The sequence below is a fragment of the Spermophilus citellus genome (assembly GCF_964194105.1).
Source record: "Spermophilus citellus genome assembly, chromosome: 15".
Taxonomy (NCBI): Eukaryota; Metazoa; Chordata; class Mammalia; order Rodentia; family Sciuridae; genus Spermophilus; species Spermophilus citellus.
In genome coordinates, this window is record NC_138195.1 from 55,573,143 (window position 1) to 55,590,871 (window position 17,729).

Consider the following 17,729-nt stretch of genomic DNA (forward strand, 5'->3'; position numbering starts at 1 on the left):
AGAAGATCTGTCCAGTGGTGAGAGGTGTGTTGAAGTCTCCCATGATTATTGTATGGTGGTATATTAGACTCTTGAACTTGAGAAGAGTTTGTTTGATGAACATAGCTGCACCATTGTTTGGGGCATATATATTTATGATTGTTATGTCTTGTTGGTGTATGGTTCCCTTGAGCAGTATGCAGTGTCCCTCTTTATCCCTTTTGATTAACTTTGGCTTGAAATCTATTTTATTTGATATGAGTATGGACACTCCTGCTTGTTTCCGAAGTCCATATTAGTGATATGATTTTTCCCAACCTTTCACCTTCAGTCTATATATGTCTTTTCCTATCAAATGCGTCTCCTGTAGGCAGCATATTGTTGGGTCATATTTTGTGATTCATTCTACTAGCCTGTGTCTCTTAATTGGTGAGTTTAAGCCATTAATATTTAGGGTTATTATTGAGATATGGGTTATCCTTCCAGCCATATTTGTTTATTTATGTTATTGAATATGGTTTGTTTTCCTCTTTGATTATTATCCCCCCTTTACTGTCCTACTTCCCACTGTTGGTTTTCATTGTTGTTTTCCATTTCCTCTTCCTGTAATGTTTTGCCGAGGATTTTTTGGAGAGATGGTTTTCTAGCTGCAAATTCTTTTAACTTTTGTTTATCGTGGAAGGTTTTAATTTCATCTTCCAACCTGAAGCTTAATTTCGCTGGATACACAATTCTTGGTTGGAACCCATTTTCTTTCAGTGTTTGAAATATGTTATTCCAGGATCTTCTAGCTTTCAAAGTCTGTGTTGAGAGATCAGCTGTTATCCTGATTGGTTTATCCCTAAATGTAATCTGCTTCCTTTCTCTTGTAGCTTTTAAAATTCTCTCCTTATTCTGTATGTTGGGCATCTTCATTGTAATGTGTCTAGGTGTGGATCTCTTATGATTTTGCACATTCGGCGTCCTGTAGGCTTCTAGGATTTGGGATTCTGTCTCGTTCTTCAAGTCTGGGAAGTTTTCTCGAATTATTTCATTGAATAGATTGCTCATTCCTTTGGTTTGGACCTCTATATCTTCCTGTATCCCAATGACTCTTAAGTTTGGTCTCTTTATGTTATCCCATATTTCTTGGATGTTCTGCTCATGGTTTCTTAACAGTCTTGCTGAGCTGTCTATGTTCTTTTCAAATTGAAATACTTTGTCTTCATTGTCTGATGTTCTATCTTCTAAGTGTTCTACTCTGCTGGTAGTATTCTCAATTGAGTTTTTAAGTTGGTTTATTGCTTCCTGCATTTGTAGGATTTCTGTTTGTTTGTTTTTTATAACTTCTATCTTCCTGTATAGTTGATCTTTTGCTTCCTGAATTTGTTTATGTAATTCATTGTTGAAGAGATCTTTCATTGTCTGATTTTGCTGTCTAATGTCTTCCTTGAGACTCCAGATCATCTGAAGCATGTATCTCCTGAATTCTTTATCTGACATTCCATCTGCTGCAGATATTACCTCTTCTAACGTTGAGTTGACCTGAATTGCTTGTGGTCCTTTCTTTCCTTGTCTCTTCATACTGTTTCTTTCTGCTATCTGAAACTGTTGTGTTATTGAATTTTCCCCCTATATATTTGTATTACTCTTGTATAGTTGCAAAGTCTCCCGCGCAGGCGCGGGCAGGGGCTCTGCTCCTCCTCCAATTGGGGCAATGTGCCTACCACATCGGCAGGCTGCTGGGCCTGTTCTGCTGGTTGGTAGCAGGTCTGCCTACCTTGCAGGCGCGTGGGGCTACTCTGCCCCTCCGCGGGTTGCTGGGCCTATTCTGCTGGTGGCTCGCAGGTCCGCCTACCTTGCAGGCGCGGGGGGAGGGCACACACCTATTTGCATTTAGACAGTTACGTGAAATGGAGGACATAATGCTTGGGATGAAAGTTGGGGGGAAGGGGAAGGTAGGTGCTCTTGAAAAGAAAGAAGGAGAGGGAGATAGATAGCATAGAGGAGAATGGAAAGAGCAGTAAAACTTGGAAGGTGAGAGAGAGAGGGAAAAGGGAGAGAAAAAAATAAAATGAAATAGGAAATAAAATTAGGTCTTAGAGATCCATTTTCTTCTCTTCCCATAGGCAAAGCTGTGCCCTCCGGGCTGAGTTTTGCCCTCAATGTGTCAACAGCAATCCCTGTAAGGCGGTTCCTGGGAGTCTCTCAATCCTGTTGTTCCAGAGCCGTTTCACTTCTACGGCCCCTCCTCCCCTTCCTCCTGCCAGCCAGCCAGGTCCTGCTCACCGGAGGCAGTTCCCCAAGGATTTGGTTACACTTTCAGCCCCACCGAGTGCTCTATTTCCCTAACTACTGAGCACTCTCTCTGTCATTCATCTAAGCCCCAGTGCTGTGGAGCTGTGGTCTGGGAGTCAATTGTTTAATTTTTCCGGACCCCTTTGGTGAGCACACCTTCGGAATCTGGCAGCTAAGACCATTGGTGTCGCTGCTGGTGGTAATAGGAGTTGGGAGTCGAGGATCCCCTCTACTTCCCCCAGCCCCTACAGTCACAACCACTCTGCTGGCGGTAGGAGGAGTTGGGGGTCTGGAGTGTCCTCTGTTTCCCTCCGCCCCTACCGTCACACCCTCTCAGTTCGCGGTTGGGGGATTTGGGGGTGGGGAGTCTTCTCTGCTTCCCTCTGCCCCTACAGTCACGCCCTCGTCACTGGCAGTAGGGGGGGTTGGGGGTCGAGAGTCCTTTGGCCCTTACGGTCACGCCCACGGAGAGATTTTGAAGTTTCCCGGTTGTTTGTATCTGGTGTGGGTGGGAGTCACACACCTGCTAAAGTAGATTCTGCTGGGAAGGAATCTCTTTGGCCGAACATTGGTGACTTCCCCTCTCTGCTATGGCGGGCCCCTGGCTCCTTGCCGGAGTGTCCGAAGGGAAGGGTGGAACTGGCTTGTCTCTGGTCTGACACAATCTCTGGTTTTAGTTCCCAGTTCGCTATTTCGTAAAGGGTTGGTTAGATTCCCTTCATGCTGTCTCAGGGGGGGAGCCGTTCGCCGGGTGGGCGTGGCTGTTAGTAGAGCCGGGAGGGCACGGGCTGTCTGCTGGGCCTGGCGGGGACACTACTCGCTGCGCTGGGCCGCCGGGGGCTGCCTGTAGAGCCGGGCAGCTGCGGCGGCATGGCCAAGAGCCGGGTGGGCGGGGTGGCCGTTCGCTGAGCAAGAGCGGGGCCTCCTGGGAGAACCTGGATGGCGGGTGCCGTCTGCCAGTTCGGGTGGGCTGCGCCGCTCAGGGCTGCCGGCCGCTTGCAGAAGCGGCTGGTGGCCGCGGGATTGGACCTCTGCACCCGCCGGGGGCCGCCTGTAGAGCCGGGCAGCTGCGGCCGCGTGGCCAAGAGCCTGGCAGGCAGGGTGGCCGTTCGCAGAGTGAGAGCAGGGCCTCCCGGGGGAGCCGGGACGGCGGGATGGCTGGTGCCGTCTACGGGTTCAGGCGGGCCGCGCAGCTCTGGGCCGCCGGCCGCTTGCAGAAGCGGCTGGTGGCTGCGGGACTGGACCTCTGTGCCCGCGTGGCTGGCCAAGATCCACTTGTCTGGGACAAACCGACACTTCTAATAAACCTACCAATTCCCGGCAGGTCCCCTCTTAACAGAGTTTTGCTAGAAGTTCCTCAGTAGGTAGACTGCAGCTGTTCCAATGGGTCTTTCTGATCCCATTAATGTGGAGACATTGGAATCGCTGCTTCCTCACCGGCGGCCATGTTGGATCCCCTCTATAGAAAATATTTTGAAGAAAAAGTTTTCTCTTTACTGAATATGTCCAGACTTTTTTTTTGTTATATAATTAATTTGAGCATTTATTGATTTTTATATTTATGGGGAGTCCTGGAACCAATTCTTGATTAATACTGAGGAAGAATTTATAGATGTATGTAACTGTATAAATCTATAACTGTACATAGGTCTATGGATCTTTTTGTATGACCAACCTGCTCATCAGCTACCTGCTTGACCTTATATCTGTTCCCTTGACCTTTTTCAGATCTTAGCCTCTCTTGATCAACACCTTCTCAGTGGAGTTGGCCAGTAAGAAACCATAAATTTGAAGGCTTTCTCTCTCTGCTTTGTTTCTTGTTTCACTTCCTATAGAAATGAGATTTATCTAGGGTTTTAGCTCCTGTCGGAGAGACGCACTGTTTTTGCCTTAGTTTCTTTGACTTAGACATATCCCTTCAGCCTAGGGATAAAGTGATTTCATACTGTTTACCAGTCCTCCTTAGTTCACTTCCTGTTTAGCCTCTCACCCCTTCTTCTTGTGTGCCATTGATGGTTTTTGTAAAAATTCCTTATTTCAAAGAAGTTTCTGTTTTCAAATGTGTCAACTGCAGCCTTCTCAGCATATTTAATTTTAAGTGAGCATATGAATTAAGAGGTTAGAATACTTTAACATGTTGAGTCCAAAACCTTATTAAATATCATGGTATCTTTATTTTGGGCATTTCCAGATTGATTAAATTATGCCATTAAATGTGAGTATATTATTATATTTTTAGTCTCATTTTTATCTTTCCTTAACAGATGGTTAATAATAAAATGGAGAATTTAAAAGCATGCATAATACTATCTGAGCAGTCAATAGTAACACAAGAGTGAAAAATAAAATGTTGGTTGAACTTCAAAATCAAATTGAAGTTCTCATACATGATTTCCATGTGATCTTGGACACAGAAGTTAATTTCTCTGAACTTTGATTTCCACATCCATAAAATAGTGGAAACAATATCTTTTTCATTGCTGGGTGTCACAGCTTTACTTTCTCTAATTTTTGTAAAGTGCTTAAAACTTGTATTTTGTGTAGCGTATGTTTACAAGGGTGATTCTTCATCTGTTATTCTACAACATGTAGAAGTACTTTCTGATAGCATTTTCTGGTCAATTTGTTCCTAAATAAAACACATGTAAAATATCAAATATGACCACCTACACTTGATTAACTGAATCAAGTGTGTGTGTGTTTGTGTGCATGCATGTGTGTGCACGCACAGAACATAATCACTGAGTATTGATTTCAAGTTGCTGTTCATCTTTGATGTTTTCATTTCATTTCGCCAAACACTTGTTCAATACCCTTCCTCTGATTTTCACTTTGAGTTTACACTCTGTGGATATCTGCTATATTTTTGTTAACTTGTGTCAGATGCTTTCTGCTTTGTTTGAATTTAAGGTCAATAGTCACATCCCTCTCACTAGGGAAAGACTATCTATTCTCTTCTCTAGCTCACCTATTCTGGCCTGTGTTTTGTATGATTTTTCCAGTGCCCAAGGACATTCAGATTTAGAATACTGTATTTCACTATCCCATCTGGTCCAAGCTAGTTTCTTTGATATTGCTACTTCTTTCGACCTGGCATTGTTACCAGAAAATAAGAGTTGGGGGTGAGGGTGTTACGAGAACTCTAGCCAGTTGAATTGTACTGAATGCTTTCCAAAAGAACATATGTTTTCATTGGAAAGATTCAGAAGAATCTGGTATCATGGATGGCATATGAATTTAGGATTAAGTCTTTGCTTTTAAAGAGGAAGTGTGAAACAGCAGAAAGAACTCTAGATTTAGAAGCAGAACATGTGGGTCCTGGACCTCGTTCTATCCTAAGACCTTTATCTTAGGCATGTCCCTCCATCTGGTTTATAATTTTCTCTTCCATAACATGAGGTGGTTGGAACAGATACTCCCCATGATATCGTCTGTGTCCATGATTCTGTGTTGTTAGAAAAGGTTTAGATTAGGGGCAAATCTATGCCTGCATTTGGTTTAATTTGGATGGTCTATTTTTTTGTGTGTGTGTTGAAGATATACTATTGCATTGGGGGATTTTCATAGAAAGAGAAATGAAGATGATATCACTGTTATAAGAACTTAACAAAGCCGGGCATGGTGGCACACACCTGTAATCCCAGAGGCTGGGGAGGCTGAGGCAGGAGGATCTCGAGTTCAAAGCTAGCCTCAGCAAAAAGTAAGGCCCTATGCGACTCAGTGAGGCCCTCTCTCTAAATAAAATAAAAAATAGGGCTGAGGATGTGGATCAGTGGTCAAGTACCCCTGAGTTCAAGTCTTGGTACTCCCTGCTCCCCTCTCCCCCCAAAAGGAAAACTCAACCAAGCAAAGAACTTATATCATGTTTTAATACCAAATTATGTGATGTAACTTATGTGATGTCACCATTAAGTGAAAGTTTTTTAAATTTCAAAAATGTGAGAATGTAGGAGTGCTTTTAAGAAAAGCCACCATCCATGGATCTATTCCTTCTCCAACTTTCTCATCCCTATTCCCTTATTGAGACCCTCTCCCCAACCACACACAGGCAAGTTTACTAAACCCTTTTCATTTGTAATTTTCCTAATTGTTGATTTCATATGATATGGAGCATTGATGTTATCAATAAGTCCCTTATCTTGCTTCCTATCCATTCTGCCTCATCAATACCTGTTTCATCATTATTCTCAGTTTCCCAAGACGGTCTTCATGACACATTTGAATAGAGTCATATAGTTAAGAAATGGGGAATTTTGTGTAAAATTGTGGATGCTGTAGTCACATAATTCCCTTGTTTCTTCCTAAAACATTTTCAAACTTAAAATAATGCTGAGCATCCATTTAAACCTACAAGTTTGTGCTTTTTTCTTTTTTTTTTTTTAAGGTCAGACCTCACTTTCATCTCTCAGCCTGAGTTGCAGAAGGCTTTTAATATGAAATCACTTTCCATTCAATCCAGGGCTTCCTTCTTGCTGATGAATGTCATGCATAATGAAAGATTATATTCATTTATCCTCAGCAGTAAATCATTTATCACATGAGGGAGATTTATTATTGTGAATTCTGATCAAAGCTGCCCACTTCCTTTAACCAGCAGAAACGCTACACCCTGTTCGTTGATTGTACAATATCCTGGGAGAAACAGGGAAAATTATACTGTTGGATGAGGGTTCAGTAATTCTGGGGGCTTCTAAAATGGCTTTTAAAAACTCATATTTCTGGTAGAACCCCCTATGATCCAGATGTATGAACTGTAAAAGTTTGTAATTCTTTTGCCTTATTCACTTAATTAAATCAGAAAATTGTGGGACTTTTTGCAGCTTGCTCTGTGATGTCTGCAAACCGATCTGTGAATGACACTATGTGGATACTTTGCCCCTTTTCTTAGAGAGACAATAATTATTACGACTTCTTTCTGAAGCATGCTGCCAGTGGTTTTATCAGTTCGTTTACTAATGAGCTCCTTCTCTCCTTTATAATGCCAATCATAGGGATGATTTTTAAATGGGAATTATCTCCTAGATTTATTTTCTTTTCATTCTTCCTTATCAAGCTGTGTACTGTTTTGCTTCAGGGAATCACTCACACAATTGAGGCAGAGAACAGGGCTGACCTCTTTGATCTCTTGTGGATAGCATACACTCTCAACCTCTCCTGCCTGGAACAGTGAATTCCAGACAGGACATTGCAGCCCCCCCCCCCCCCCCCCCCGGATGAGTCTCTTCTTACTTTTGATCATTGGTTTTAGGTTATCCTCACCCTGTGTTCCACATCTGTGTTTTCCAGTTTTCAAAGTCAATAGCTTGTGAGTGCCTCAGTATTAAAATTATCTGGAGCAAAGTCAGATGCAGAATGAAGCAGGAAGAATGGGCTCTTTTTTCCTGCTATCTCACTTGGGCTGTTGGCCAGCAAGCTCTTACAGTTTATTCAGATTTTATACAAAGTAGTAAATGGTGATCCACACAATCAAACCAGAAACGTGCACACAACACTGTCAAACAGTGTTATTTCTTTCGGTCATCTTGAGCCTGTCAGTGCTTGGCCATTGAAGAAGTAGGCATTGAAATTTATATTCAGCCTTTTGAGACTGTGTGAGCTCATCAAATGTCTTTCTTCCTTTATAGAAGTTAGTATAATATGTGCCCAAGTTCTTATCCTTAAAATGAGAGATTATGAAATTGATCAGAATGGGATATGGTTATTGCAAAATTACTACCTATTAAATTTTACGTAGGTGTTCCTGAAGGGAGTTCTTACTTCCTTGATGATTTGTATTCTTTTAGTCCCATACAGATAAAAGTGCCAGATTGAGCAAATAAATACAGGACATTCAGGACACTGAATTCTATTTGAAGTTCATATAAACACTGCCAACATTTTAATGTAAGTATAGCCCACATATCATAATATTGACACACATCAGAAATATTTATCTGAAGTTCAGTTTTAATGGGTGTCCTGTATTTTATCTGGCATCAATACACGTAGGAGAATTCTGTCCACTGTGGCCCTCACAGCAGGTGAACAGTTAACCAAATGCAGGCTGTAAGTTGGCTTGAGAAAATGAAAGTTCAAAGAAATATTAAGAAATAAAGACAAAAGACACAAAAATGGAGCAGCAGCCAGACCCAGTGGGTGATCCAACTCTAGTGGAGACTGGATCTAACCAACGGAATGAAAACCTGCAAGTTTTTTATATAGGTATGATCATTAAAGGGTTTCAGTGTGAAAAACTTTTTGAGATAAACTGCCCTTCACTTTTACCTCCTGGCAACTGGGAATTGATACCAAGGCTTTTGAACTGGTGAATTTCATGACAAGCACGTAACTTTCCTGTCAACAGGAGTCACGTTGCAGATGGGTGTTCCCCTGGCACCCTGGCACCACAGGGTTCCCCAAAGCAGGTCTCACTGTCCAGGTTTTACATAGTTCAAAGCAGTGATTTATTAACTGCTCAAGACAGAATCCACTTCCTGGTCTTTGTTACTCTGTTAATATCAGTCAGTCTCCCACTTGGTAACTGCTATGGACAGAGGAGTTATGGATTGTGTTCATAGTTCATGATATATGAATTGTCACATTCTCCATTAAGACTGTATTTGAAAATAGGGCCTGAAGGAGGCAATAAAGGTTAAAGGAGTTTTTAAGGGTGGGGCCTTGATCCTTCAGGAATATAACTATGTAAGAGGAAGGCAGGGAAGATATCTCCACCCGGTGAGGGCACAGCAGATTTTGGCAACCTAGAGATGGTAAGACCACACCAGACAAAGCCCATGAGACTATCTTGATCTTGGACTTCAAGTGTCGAGAAATATAAGAAAATAAATGGCTATTATTTAAGCCACCATCTATGACATTTTGTTAGAGCATGAGGAACTAATACAGTAACTTTGGGATGCCCTATTGTGGCTTGCATTTATTTCTCTTGCTGAGCTGGGAACCAATGAGTGTGGTCATTACCTTTGTGGAATGCATTAATTAGGCTTATATTTCTGAGCAAGTGGAGACAAGTGAGAGTCTGACAGTGGCTGAACCTAAGCATCAAAGTCTGCAATTGGCCAGTCTCTCAGTCTTAGTAACATTTGAATTCAAACAATGAAAAAGAATTATAGGAGGTGGATCTGACAATGAATCCTGGTGTATTATTGGCTGAGAAATATCAAAGGCACTCATAAGAACTTTTAATTAACTAGAGAAACAGAGAGGAGAGCCCGACTCTCCTCAGACTTTGCTGTTAGGACCTAAATTATCTACCACAATTGTCTGATTATTAGAAGTATTTACAAGAAATAAAGGTGGTGAGGGTGTGTTTGTATATGCATGCACAGGTGCACAAAGCACACCTTAAATCAAGATCAAGTCACCCCATTGGGAGCTGAGCATCTGAGCTCTTTGAGAGATTGTCCATAGGCCACCATCACCCATCTAGGTGACAGAACTGGAGTTTATCCTAAATCCAGAGGACAAGCTTTACTTGTGTCATAATAGATCTTGTGTATACTGGGAAATTAGTATTAAGGAATTTTCTCAAATTGACGTGAAATAAAGTTCTATCCAGTGTCACTGTTATTTCCTAAGACTTATGTTCTTCATTAATTCAATTATTATTTCATGATCTTTGATATTCCCATTATGAAGACTTCCCTCCAAGGGGCCACCCTGTTTTATTTATCATCTTAGACCAATAATAGGTTATTTTTATTTCAGATGTGGTAAAATCAAACTATATAGGATGGGTTAGTCAGCCCACATTACTGTTCTAAATAACATCAATCTGCATCCTAAATTGTGTAGTACCTTCATTCCATGTTATGTACTTTTATTTTGTGAATGAGGTGGTGAGGTTGAAATATAGCTTCTGGGAAAGTAGGGGCAAAAATTGTTGAAGGTGAAAAGGTTGATTCAGACAGGTTAAGAACTACTGAGGCACTCACTGATTCTCCAAGAATGAAAGTGCCATAAAGTGTGGAGTCAAATAACTGTGTATGAATGGGCTGCTGGCTCCTGGTACTGAAGTTGACCAGTATAGTGTGCAGGAAGCCAAGGGACACAGGCCCTGATCCTCTGTGCATGGTTGAGACAACCTTATGGCTGAGTACACACACATTTGTTATTGTGTTTGTTTAATTTCTCAATCTTGGCATTGTTCTCCTTTCTTCATGTCTCAGATAAGAGATGAATGCAGCATACCTCCTGGATTTGAGCAGATGATTTCAAATTCACACCTCAGATCATAGCAGTATAATGGTAATTGGCTTCCCTCTATTTTGAATCCAAACTTTGCTAAAGGGATGAGTTTTTAAACACATTCATTTTCTTAAGATTTCAGACAGAACTCTGTTAGCAAGAAATCTCAGAGTGACATTATGAGTCCCAGTTGCATCAACCTGGCATTTGTGATATACTTGAAAACTATTGATAACACATTGGAAAATCTCCATCTAGAAGGCAACTGCTACTCTGCACTTTTCAATAATCCAGTCCCAGATTCTTCCTTTATGGTTGAAAGGATTGTGGAAAGGCTTACCCAGTCTGTAGGTAATTTTAATATCAATTGGTTAGCTTAAAGATTTTTCTGTCTCAATTAGTCCTCCTTTTTAAATAATACCACTTAATTAAACTCTCAATTCAGTAAAAAAAAAAAAAGCCTACACTTTAATTGGTGTCACAATATTCTCCATAGTCAAATCTAGATTTCAGATTCAGTGATGACTGGGCAGAGAGGGAATTTCTTACAACATCATTCATATCTTTGAGCCAAAAACTCTAGGCTGCAGATCTTTAGCTAGAAAAGTTTCTTATCTACCCAACACACATTTTGCATCCACAAAGGCCTGGTTTGAAATTCTAGTTCCTATACTCCCCATCTTCTTAATGCTGGGCAGTTCACTTGGCCTTGATGTGAATCCATACATTGTTTTTGTTTTTGGTTACTTGGTTTTGGCTTTTTGTTTTTAAATTAAGAATAACCTATCATCAAGAAATGTCATTAACCTCTGACCTACATTCTCCCAACCAATGTCCAAATCTCCACCTCCATTCCAGCTTTTGGTAACCATGATTCTACTTTTCCTATGAGTTGAAAGATTTCTTTTAGATTCCACATGCAGGCAAGATCATGTACTGTTTCTTTCTGTACCCAACTTACTTCACTTAATACAATGTACTCCTGGTTCACATATGTTATTGCAAATGAAAGATTTCATTATTTTTTTGTGGTAGATAATATTCAATTGTGTACATAACCCATGTTTTCTTTATTCATTCATCCACTGATAGATATCTACATTGATTCAATATCTTGGCTAATAGCAAAGATATTGAATGAGAAATGAGCAGAGAAATACAGATATGTCTTTAACATATTGGTTGCATATTATTTTAGTATTTATCCAAAGTATGTAGTGGAATAGCTTTATTATATGGTAGTTTCATTTTCAGTTGGTTGAAAAACCTCCATAATGTCTTCTGTAATTGCTATACTAATTTACATTCCCACCAATAATGTACAGAAAGAATAAACATATTGAATAATATTGTAAGTATAGTTCATAACAATCCATTGTATACTTACAAATTGATAAGAGAATGAATTTTAAATGTTTTTATTACAGAAAAATGTATACTTACGGTAAATATATGATGTATGCACATGCTAATTAGCTTGATTATCTGTTCCACAGTGTATACATAGTTCAAAACACCATGTTGAAAATTGTAACTATATACATAGGTGTATAAGTATATATAATTTGTATTCATCAATTAGAGAAAGAGTGTGTTATCATTCTTTAGTAACAATTCTCCTTGAGAATTTTCTATACATCGTTGATGAATACTTTTTTAATCAATATAAAGTTCAAGAAGTTTGTCTATAAGTCAGTGACCAGAATCTATACATAGCTTAACATTTCAAAATTGGATAATAATTTACAAATCTAGTCTTTAATTTTAAAAAATAAATTGTGATTTCACCTCATGATATTTGGACTGAACTTTACAGTACTTTGGGAAAAAGATGGCATGTATGACAATGTATATACCTGGAGGATTCCCATAGAGTATCAAAAGGTATCATAGGTGAATCAAGGGATTTAAATTCATCCCTGTTGAGTTTGCTCATGAGTTAAATACTTGCTGGGTGATCTTGAAGGGAGATAACTTATTCAGTTTCTGTGTCCTTATTTAAAAAATGAGGATGATTCAAATTTAAAGGATATTGAAAACTAACATTTATTGAATGCTTATAATGAACTACAAGTATTTTATTATTCCTAATTATTCTAAAATATAGCTATTCTTATGATCCATATTTTACACATGAAGAAAAGAGGTTATAGATACACTAAGCAACCAGTAGACAATAAATCTGAAATTTAAAATTAGGCAGTGATGCAAACCACAGTGCCTCTAAAATGTTATGTTTCATTGTCTGATGATTTTTTTTCATTTTCTCCAACCAAGTATTGACACTGAGGCCAGGCGGGATTTGCAGAACAGGGAAGAATACCTGGATGGGCTTTTCCTTTCTCAAATCAACACTTAATACACCCCTTAAAATTGCCAGGCTTATACATTAGTTACTAAGTACTGTTTCCTGTAACATTCAAAAGGAAGGCCACTTTTTCCTCAGGATAAAGTTTCTCTAGTTAGGAAGCTAACCATACAGTTTATCTGCCATCATTTCCCTCAGGACACTAATTGATATCTGCTATTTAAAATTTTATGTCTAAAATCAAGGTCAAAGAAGAAAGCATGTACACTTCATGGAGAATTTTTTTGCAGAGACCAGGTATGACACAGGAATTGAAACAAGCATTTGAACAGATATGTATCCTTCATATATTTCCTCCTTCCTCTTATCATATGTATTTTATTTGGGTTAAAGCTGCGAAAGTATTCAATAATTTACCTAAAGTACATCCATACAAACACTAAGTAATCCTCTTAGTTATTGGCAAGTGGTAATAACACCTTGAGTAAATGACCAGGAAACTAATAGATGAGGAGCAAGAGAATAATACAGTTTATTCAGTGAAACAGGTTTTATGTACTTCTATTTTGTTTTCCTACCAGGAGAAATTGAAGAATAATCAGAAATATGGGGAGCTTATTAATAATGATTGAGAGACCTTTGATTTTCACTCATAGTCTTAATATGATTAGCCCTAACTGATTCACGAAATGGACTTCAAAAAATAAACTGGCATATGAGAATTAGAAGAGAAGAGCAGGGAATGGTGGGAAGTCAGCAGCATGGGCTGCCTGCCACGGTCAAATCACTTTCATATAGACAATGAATGGAGATTTCTGGGGAAACATGAGCATGTGGCCTGATCATTTTTAAGTCTCTCCCTTGAGGTCTTCCTCATGAGGCCAGGTGATATGTTGCCGCTTCTGCTTCACCACACCAGATAAAACGAAAATTGAATTCCAGCCAAGGATGATGCATTTTGTATTTTCTCATCTTGGACACTATTATTCTCATCTACTCTTTTGCTCAGGATTGCCTTTTAAAAGTTTTCACTGAAGCCAACTACTCTGCTTTTCCTTGGGGACATTATAGAAGAGGAAAAATAATCGAATGGGATGCTTTTTATTTCAGACACAGCTGGACAAGTGAGGGCAAAGTGGGAATGATGTAAGGAGTCAAAAACTGATGTCTGCATTTGAAACTACATGTTGGCCCTGTTCCTTCAGAAAGGAGAGCCCTCCCTGTCTGCAACTTGATCCCAGGGTTCATCAAGAGAAGAACTTTTTCTGTTGCTTACACTGGCTTTCAGAGTCTCCAGCCCTCTCTCCACACCCTCTCTTTCATTGCTAGAGACCAATCTTTTATTTTGTGGTAACCCTCTCATAGTTGCCCTACAACCTCTCACTGGTCCTACTCTGCTTATGGATATTGTAGCCTCAATGATTTCTCATAGTTGTCCTACAACCTCTCACTGGTCCTACTCTGCTTATGGATATTGTAGCCTCAATGATTCCCTCCCTCCCTGTTGCCTTTTAAATTTGGAAATATAAAAACACAGCATTTTTTAAGAATTTACTGGTTTGCAAAGGAATAACGCCTTCACCTGAGAGAAAACACAGAGGATCTGTAGTTAATTCTTTGCAGAGAAAAATGCCTCGGTTCTCAATTGCTTGTGGTTATTTCACCATTGATAATAGTTCTCCTAACTTTTTTTTAATGCCATACAAGGGATTGAACCCAAGGCCTCTCATATTAGGCAAGCAAGCGCTCTACCACCATGCTACATCCTGAGCCCTCTCTCTGTTTGTCAATCCTGGCTGTTTCTTGTCTTAAGCATTTCCCTTTTCCTTGTAGTTGTAGAATCAAAACTTACTTGTAAAACAAATGAACTACATCGTAACTTTTAATATGGTTGCTGTGATTCAAGGATTCTGCAGAGGGGTGGAAAGAAACCCAGAAAACAGTAGATGGATTCAGTAGAGTTTTAAAAGCAAGACCAGTAGAGAAATAATAGAATATTAGCCTAGATCAGGCCAGACATGTACTTAGAAGAACACAAGCATTTACCAGTAATGATTGCATGTGTATTTATTGTTATTAATTCTGTCATGCTTTGGATCTTTCTAGGACATAAATTCCTCTTAATTTACACTTGTGTCTTTCAAAGGGGGAAAAATAGCAAAAACACTCTCACCACCACCCAAACTAACAAAAATAAAACAAGTAATGAGGTGATATATCTTAAAAGATGTGCTTATCACACTGCAGGAAGGTCTGCCAAATGCAATTATTCAATGGAAGTACATTTGAAGATTTTATTTTTTTTGCATCTTGTCTTTAGTACTGTCATAAATTCAATCTCCTTCATTGGCCTTGCCTGCTACCAACATTCTATCTTCACATTTGGATGAGTCTGAACTTATCAAGGTGATATATGGTGTGGTTTTTAAATGGGAATTTTAACATGTTGTTCTTCAAACCTGGTACCAATTAACAGTGACTCCTGCCTTTTTCATAAAGGAGCAGGGTTTGCTGCATATCTGGCCACACAGCTCCTGGTGGGCTTCTTAGCCTGCACAAGGCTGTGGCAATATCCTCATGCTTTATTATCTGCAGCCCACAGGTACAAAGACAGCAGGAGTATACTTGCTGTATGATTTTCCTGATACCCCCATAAGCCCTGAACACTTGGGTTGGCCTCATACACTTTAAATCACTTTAAGACTGGAAAAATTTCAAACATATTTCCTTATTTTATTTCCCATGCGCAAATGGAATAATGCATCCTAAGCAAAGAAACTTTAAAAAGCAAAACAAACCAAACGCAGTACCTCTTCTTAAAAGCTACCATTCCCCAAGGGGTACCATTTCATATTAAATAAAGTCACAAAGATTAAGGGTCCTTAAAATCTCCCACATGTGTTGAAAATAAAATCTCCAGAAAATGAGTGCACACAATAATGCATACCCAGGACATAACTCACCATCATGAGAAAATGAAAAAGTTCTGTGTTAGATAATTCTCAATAGTATGCTGTACCAATATCAAGGCAGCTTCCAGAGAATAGAATTTTATTTTTTTCATCTCGAATGTGTTTTAGTCCTAAGTATTCTCTAACTTTCTACCATTATAAAACCAGAATCATGTTTCCTATTTTCAAGTACAATAAATACATATTTAAGAAACATCTGCATAAACAATCATTTTTGATAACATATGAGGATTCTGAGATATCCATATGTCAGAGGTCTTTGTTCTTAGGCTATGAGGAAAATTGCCAAATACACTTCAGAGTGCCAGGCTTAAAAAGATGCTGTGGAGAGCCTGCCTGATTATCTGAATTCCAATTTGGCTCACAATGAAAGGTAGAGACATTGCCTAGGTGCCTTTCAATATTGCTGCTCTAGTTGCAGTAAACCTCGCCTAATAGTTTATTACACTGAGAAAACAAAGCATATTCTAAGGAAAGAATCCATGGCCCTCATCTCTAATACACCGGTCTTTTTGAATTTTTTCTTTCTTTTTTTTATCAATTTCATAGATTTATAACAACCACAGGATAGTTTTTTTAAATCTGATTTTTATGCCAGCGGCACAATTTCGTCCTCTCTAAGTAGGACAGATTCATCCCACAAGCGACAATGGATGCTTCCCTGCTTAACTCAAGCATGACAGATTAAGCTTCAAACAGACCAGTAAATGCCACCTTCCCACTTAAGGAGACTGTTCAGAGGAGGTGTTGGGGCCTGCACTGCATTTGTTCCTTAACTGCCAGCTGATGTGCTGTTGCTGTCTAAGGCGGCCAAGCAGCCCTGAATGAGCAAGCTGTGGCCTGAGGTGTCATACCTTATTGTGAGTGCTTCCAGGCAAATACTTGGCATTTAAATTGTGCCCACCTCAGGAGGGTTGCCTTGTATAATGCCTGGCATAAAGCTGCCACTTTGCAATGTTTGTTTAATATCAAAGAGAATGGGAGAGAAAAACCTGAGCTTATAGATGACTCTCAGACTTTGCCAGATGAAATGCTGATATTTTCTGACAAAGTGGTTTAGGTGACACTGATGGGAAGAATAGCTAAGAAATAAATTAAAAACGGTAAAATTAGCAAATGAAAAAACTAATAAAACACTAGGAAATGGAAAATGTAATAGCCAAAATGGCTGAGTGTGATATAAGAAAATGCTTTTTTATAAGGAAAATTGCAATTGCAATATGTTTTTGAATGCATGTTGGAGACAAGTGTGTTACATTTTAAAAAAAGGGTATCCCTACTTCCAGAATTATAATATGGAGAAACCATTATGTGCATCAATGAGAAGAGCATCTTAAAATCCTATTCAATTTGTCCCTTAGTATTGCATATATAACTATAAAAGAAACCTGAATTTTCTTTTTTAACTTTTTGCACAAAAAATCTAGAGCATTCCTGTTGGTGTCAGAAACAAACTGAATCAGATAATGCAAAAGCATGAATATACTGTTCTCACCATTATGTACTTCATGGCTATTTTACTTATTTACAAGCCCATGCATATATTTATAATTTATCCTTTTTCCTCAGGTGCAAAGAAGGCTACCAAGGAGTCCGTTGTGATCAATTTCTGCCGAAAACTGACTCCATCTTATCGGATCCAAGTAGGTCAAGCATTTTTCTTCTCTCTAATGTAATATATAGTTAGCCCTTCCTTGAAGCAATGGTTGTTAACTCTGCTAAAGCTTGTATTTCACCCTGTGTCTCTGAAAGCTGCCAAGGACAGAGGATGGTAACAAATGTCAATATTCAAAGCATGCTTCCAGCTTACTTGGCCAAGGTCTTCCCTAGTGGGGCTTTTCCTCTGGATTCGCCACCTCCTCTAATCTCAGATGGGAACTAAATCCCAGCAGACCCTGCTGCCTTAGCTCTCAGCTCTCACTCCAAATCACCCAGTACCAAAGTTAGGAATATAGAATAATGAACACAGTTGTTCACCCAAAAGATGTACCTTACTGAATTAAGAA

The 17,729-nt window shown here is 39.4% G+C and overlaps 1 protein-coding gene across 5 annotated transcripts in view; it reads left to right on the top strand.

The window, feature by feature from the left end:
• Positions 1 to 17,729, top strand: part of NRG3 (neuregulin 3) — a gene marked incomplete at both ends in the record, with an annotated part of 1,044,303 nt that overhangs the window by 775,835 nt on the left and 250,739 nt on the right. For all 5 annotated transcript variants that reach the window (XM_081268118.1, XM_081268121.1, XM_081268119.1 and 2 more), the window contains one exon: positions 17,293 to 17,366. In XM_081268118.1, coding sequence (XP_081124244.1) covers positions 17,293 to 17,366 — 74 coding nt within the window. The remainder of the gene's footprint in view (positions 1 to 17,292; positions 17,367 to 17,729) is intronic.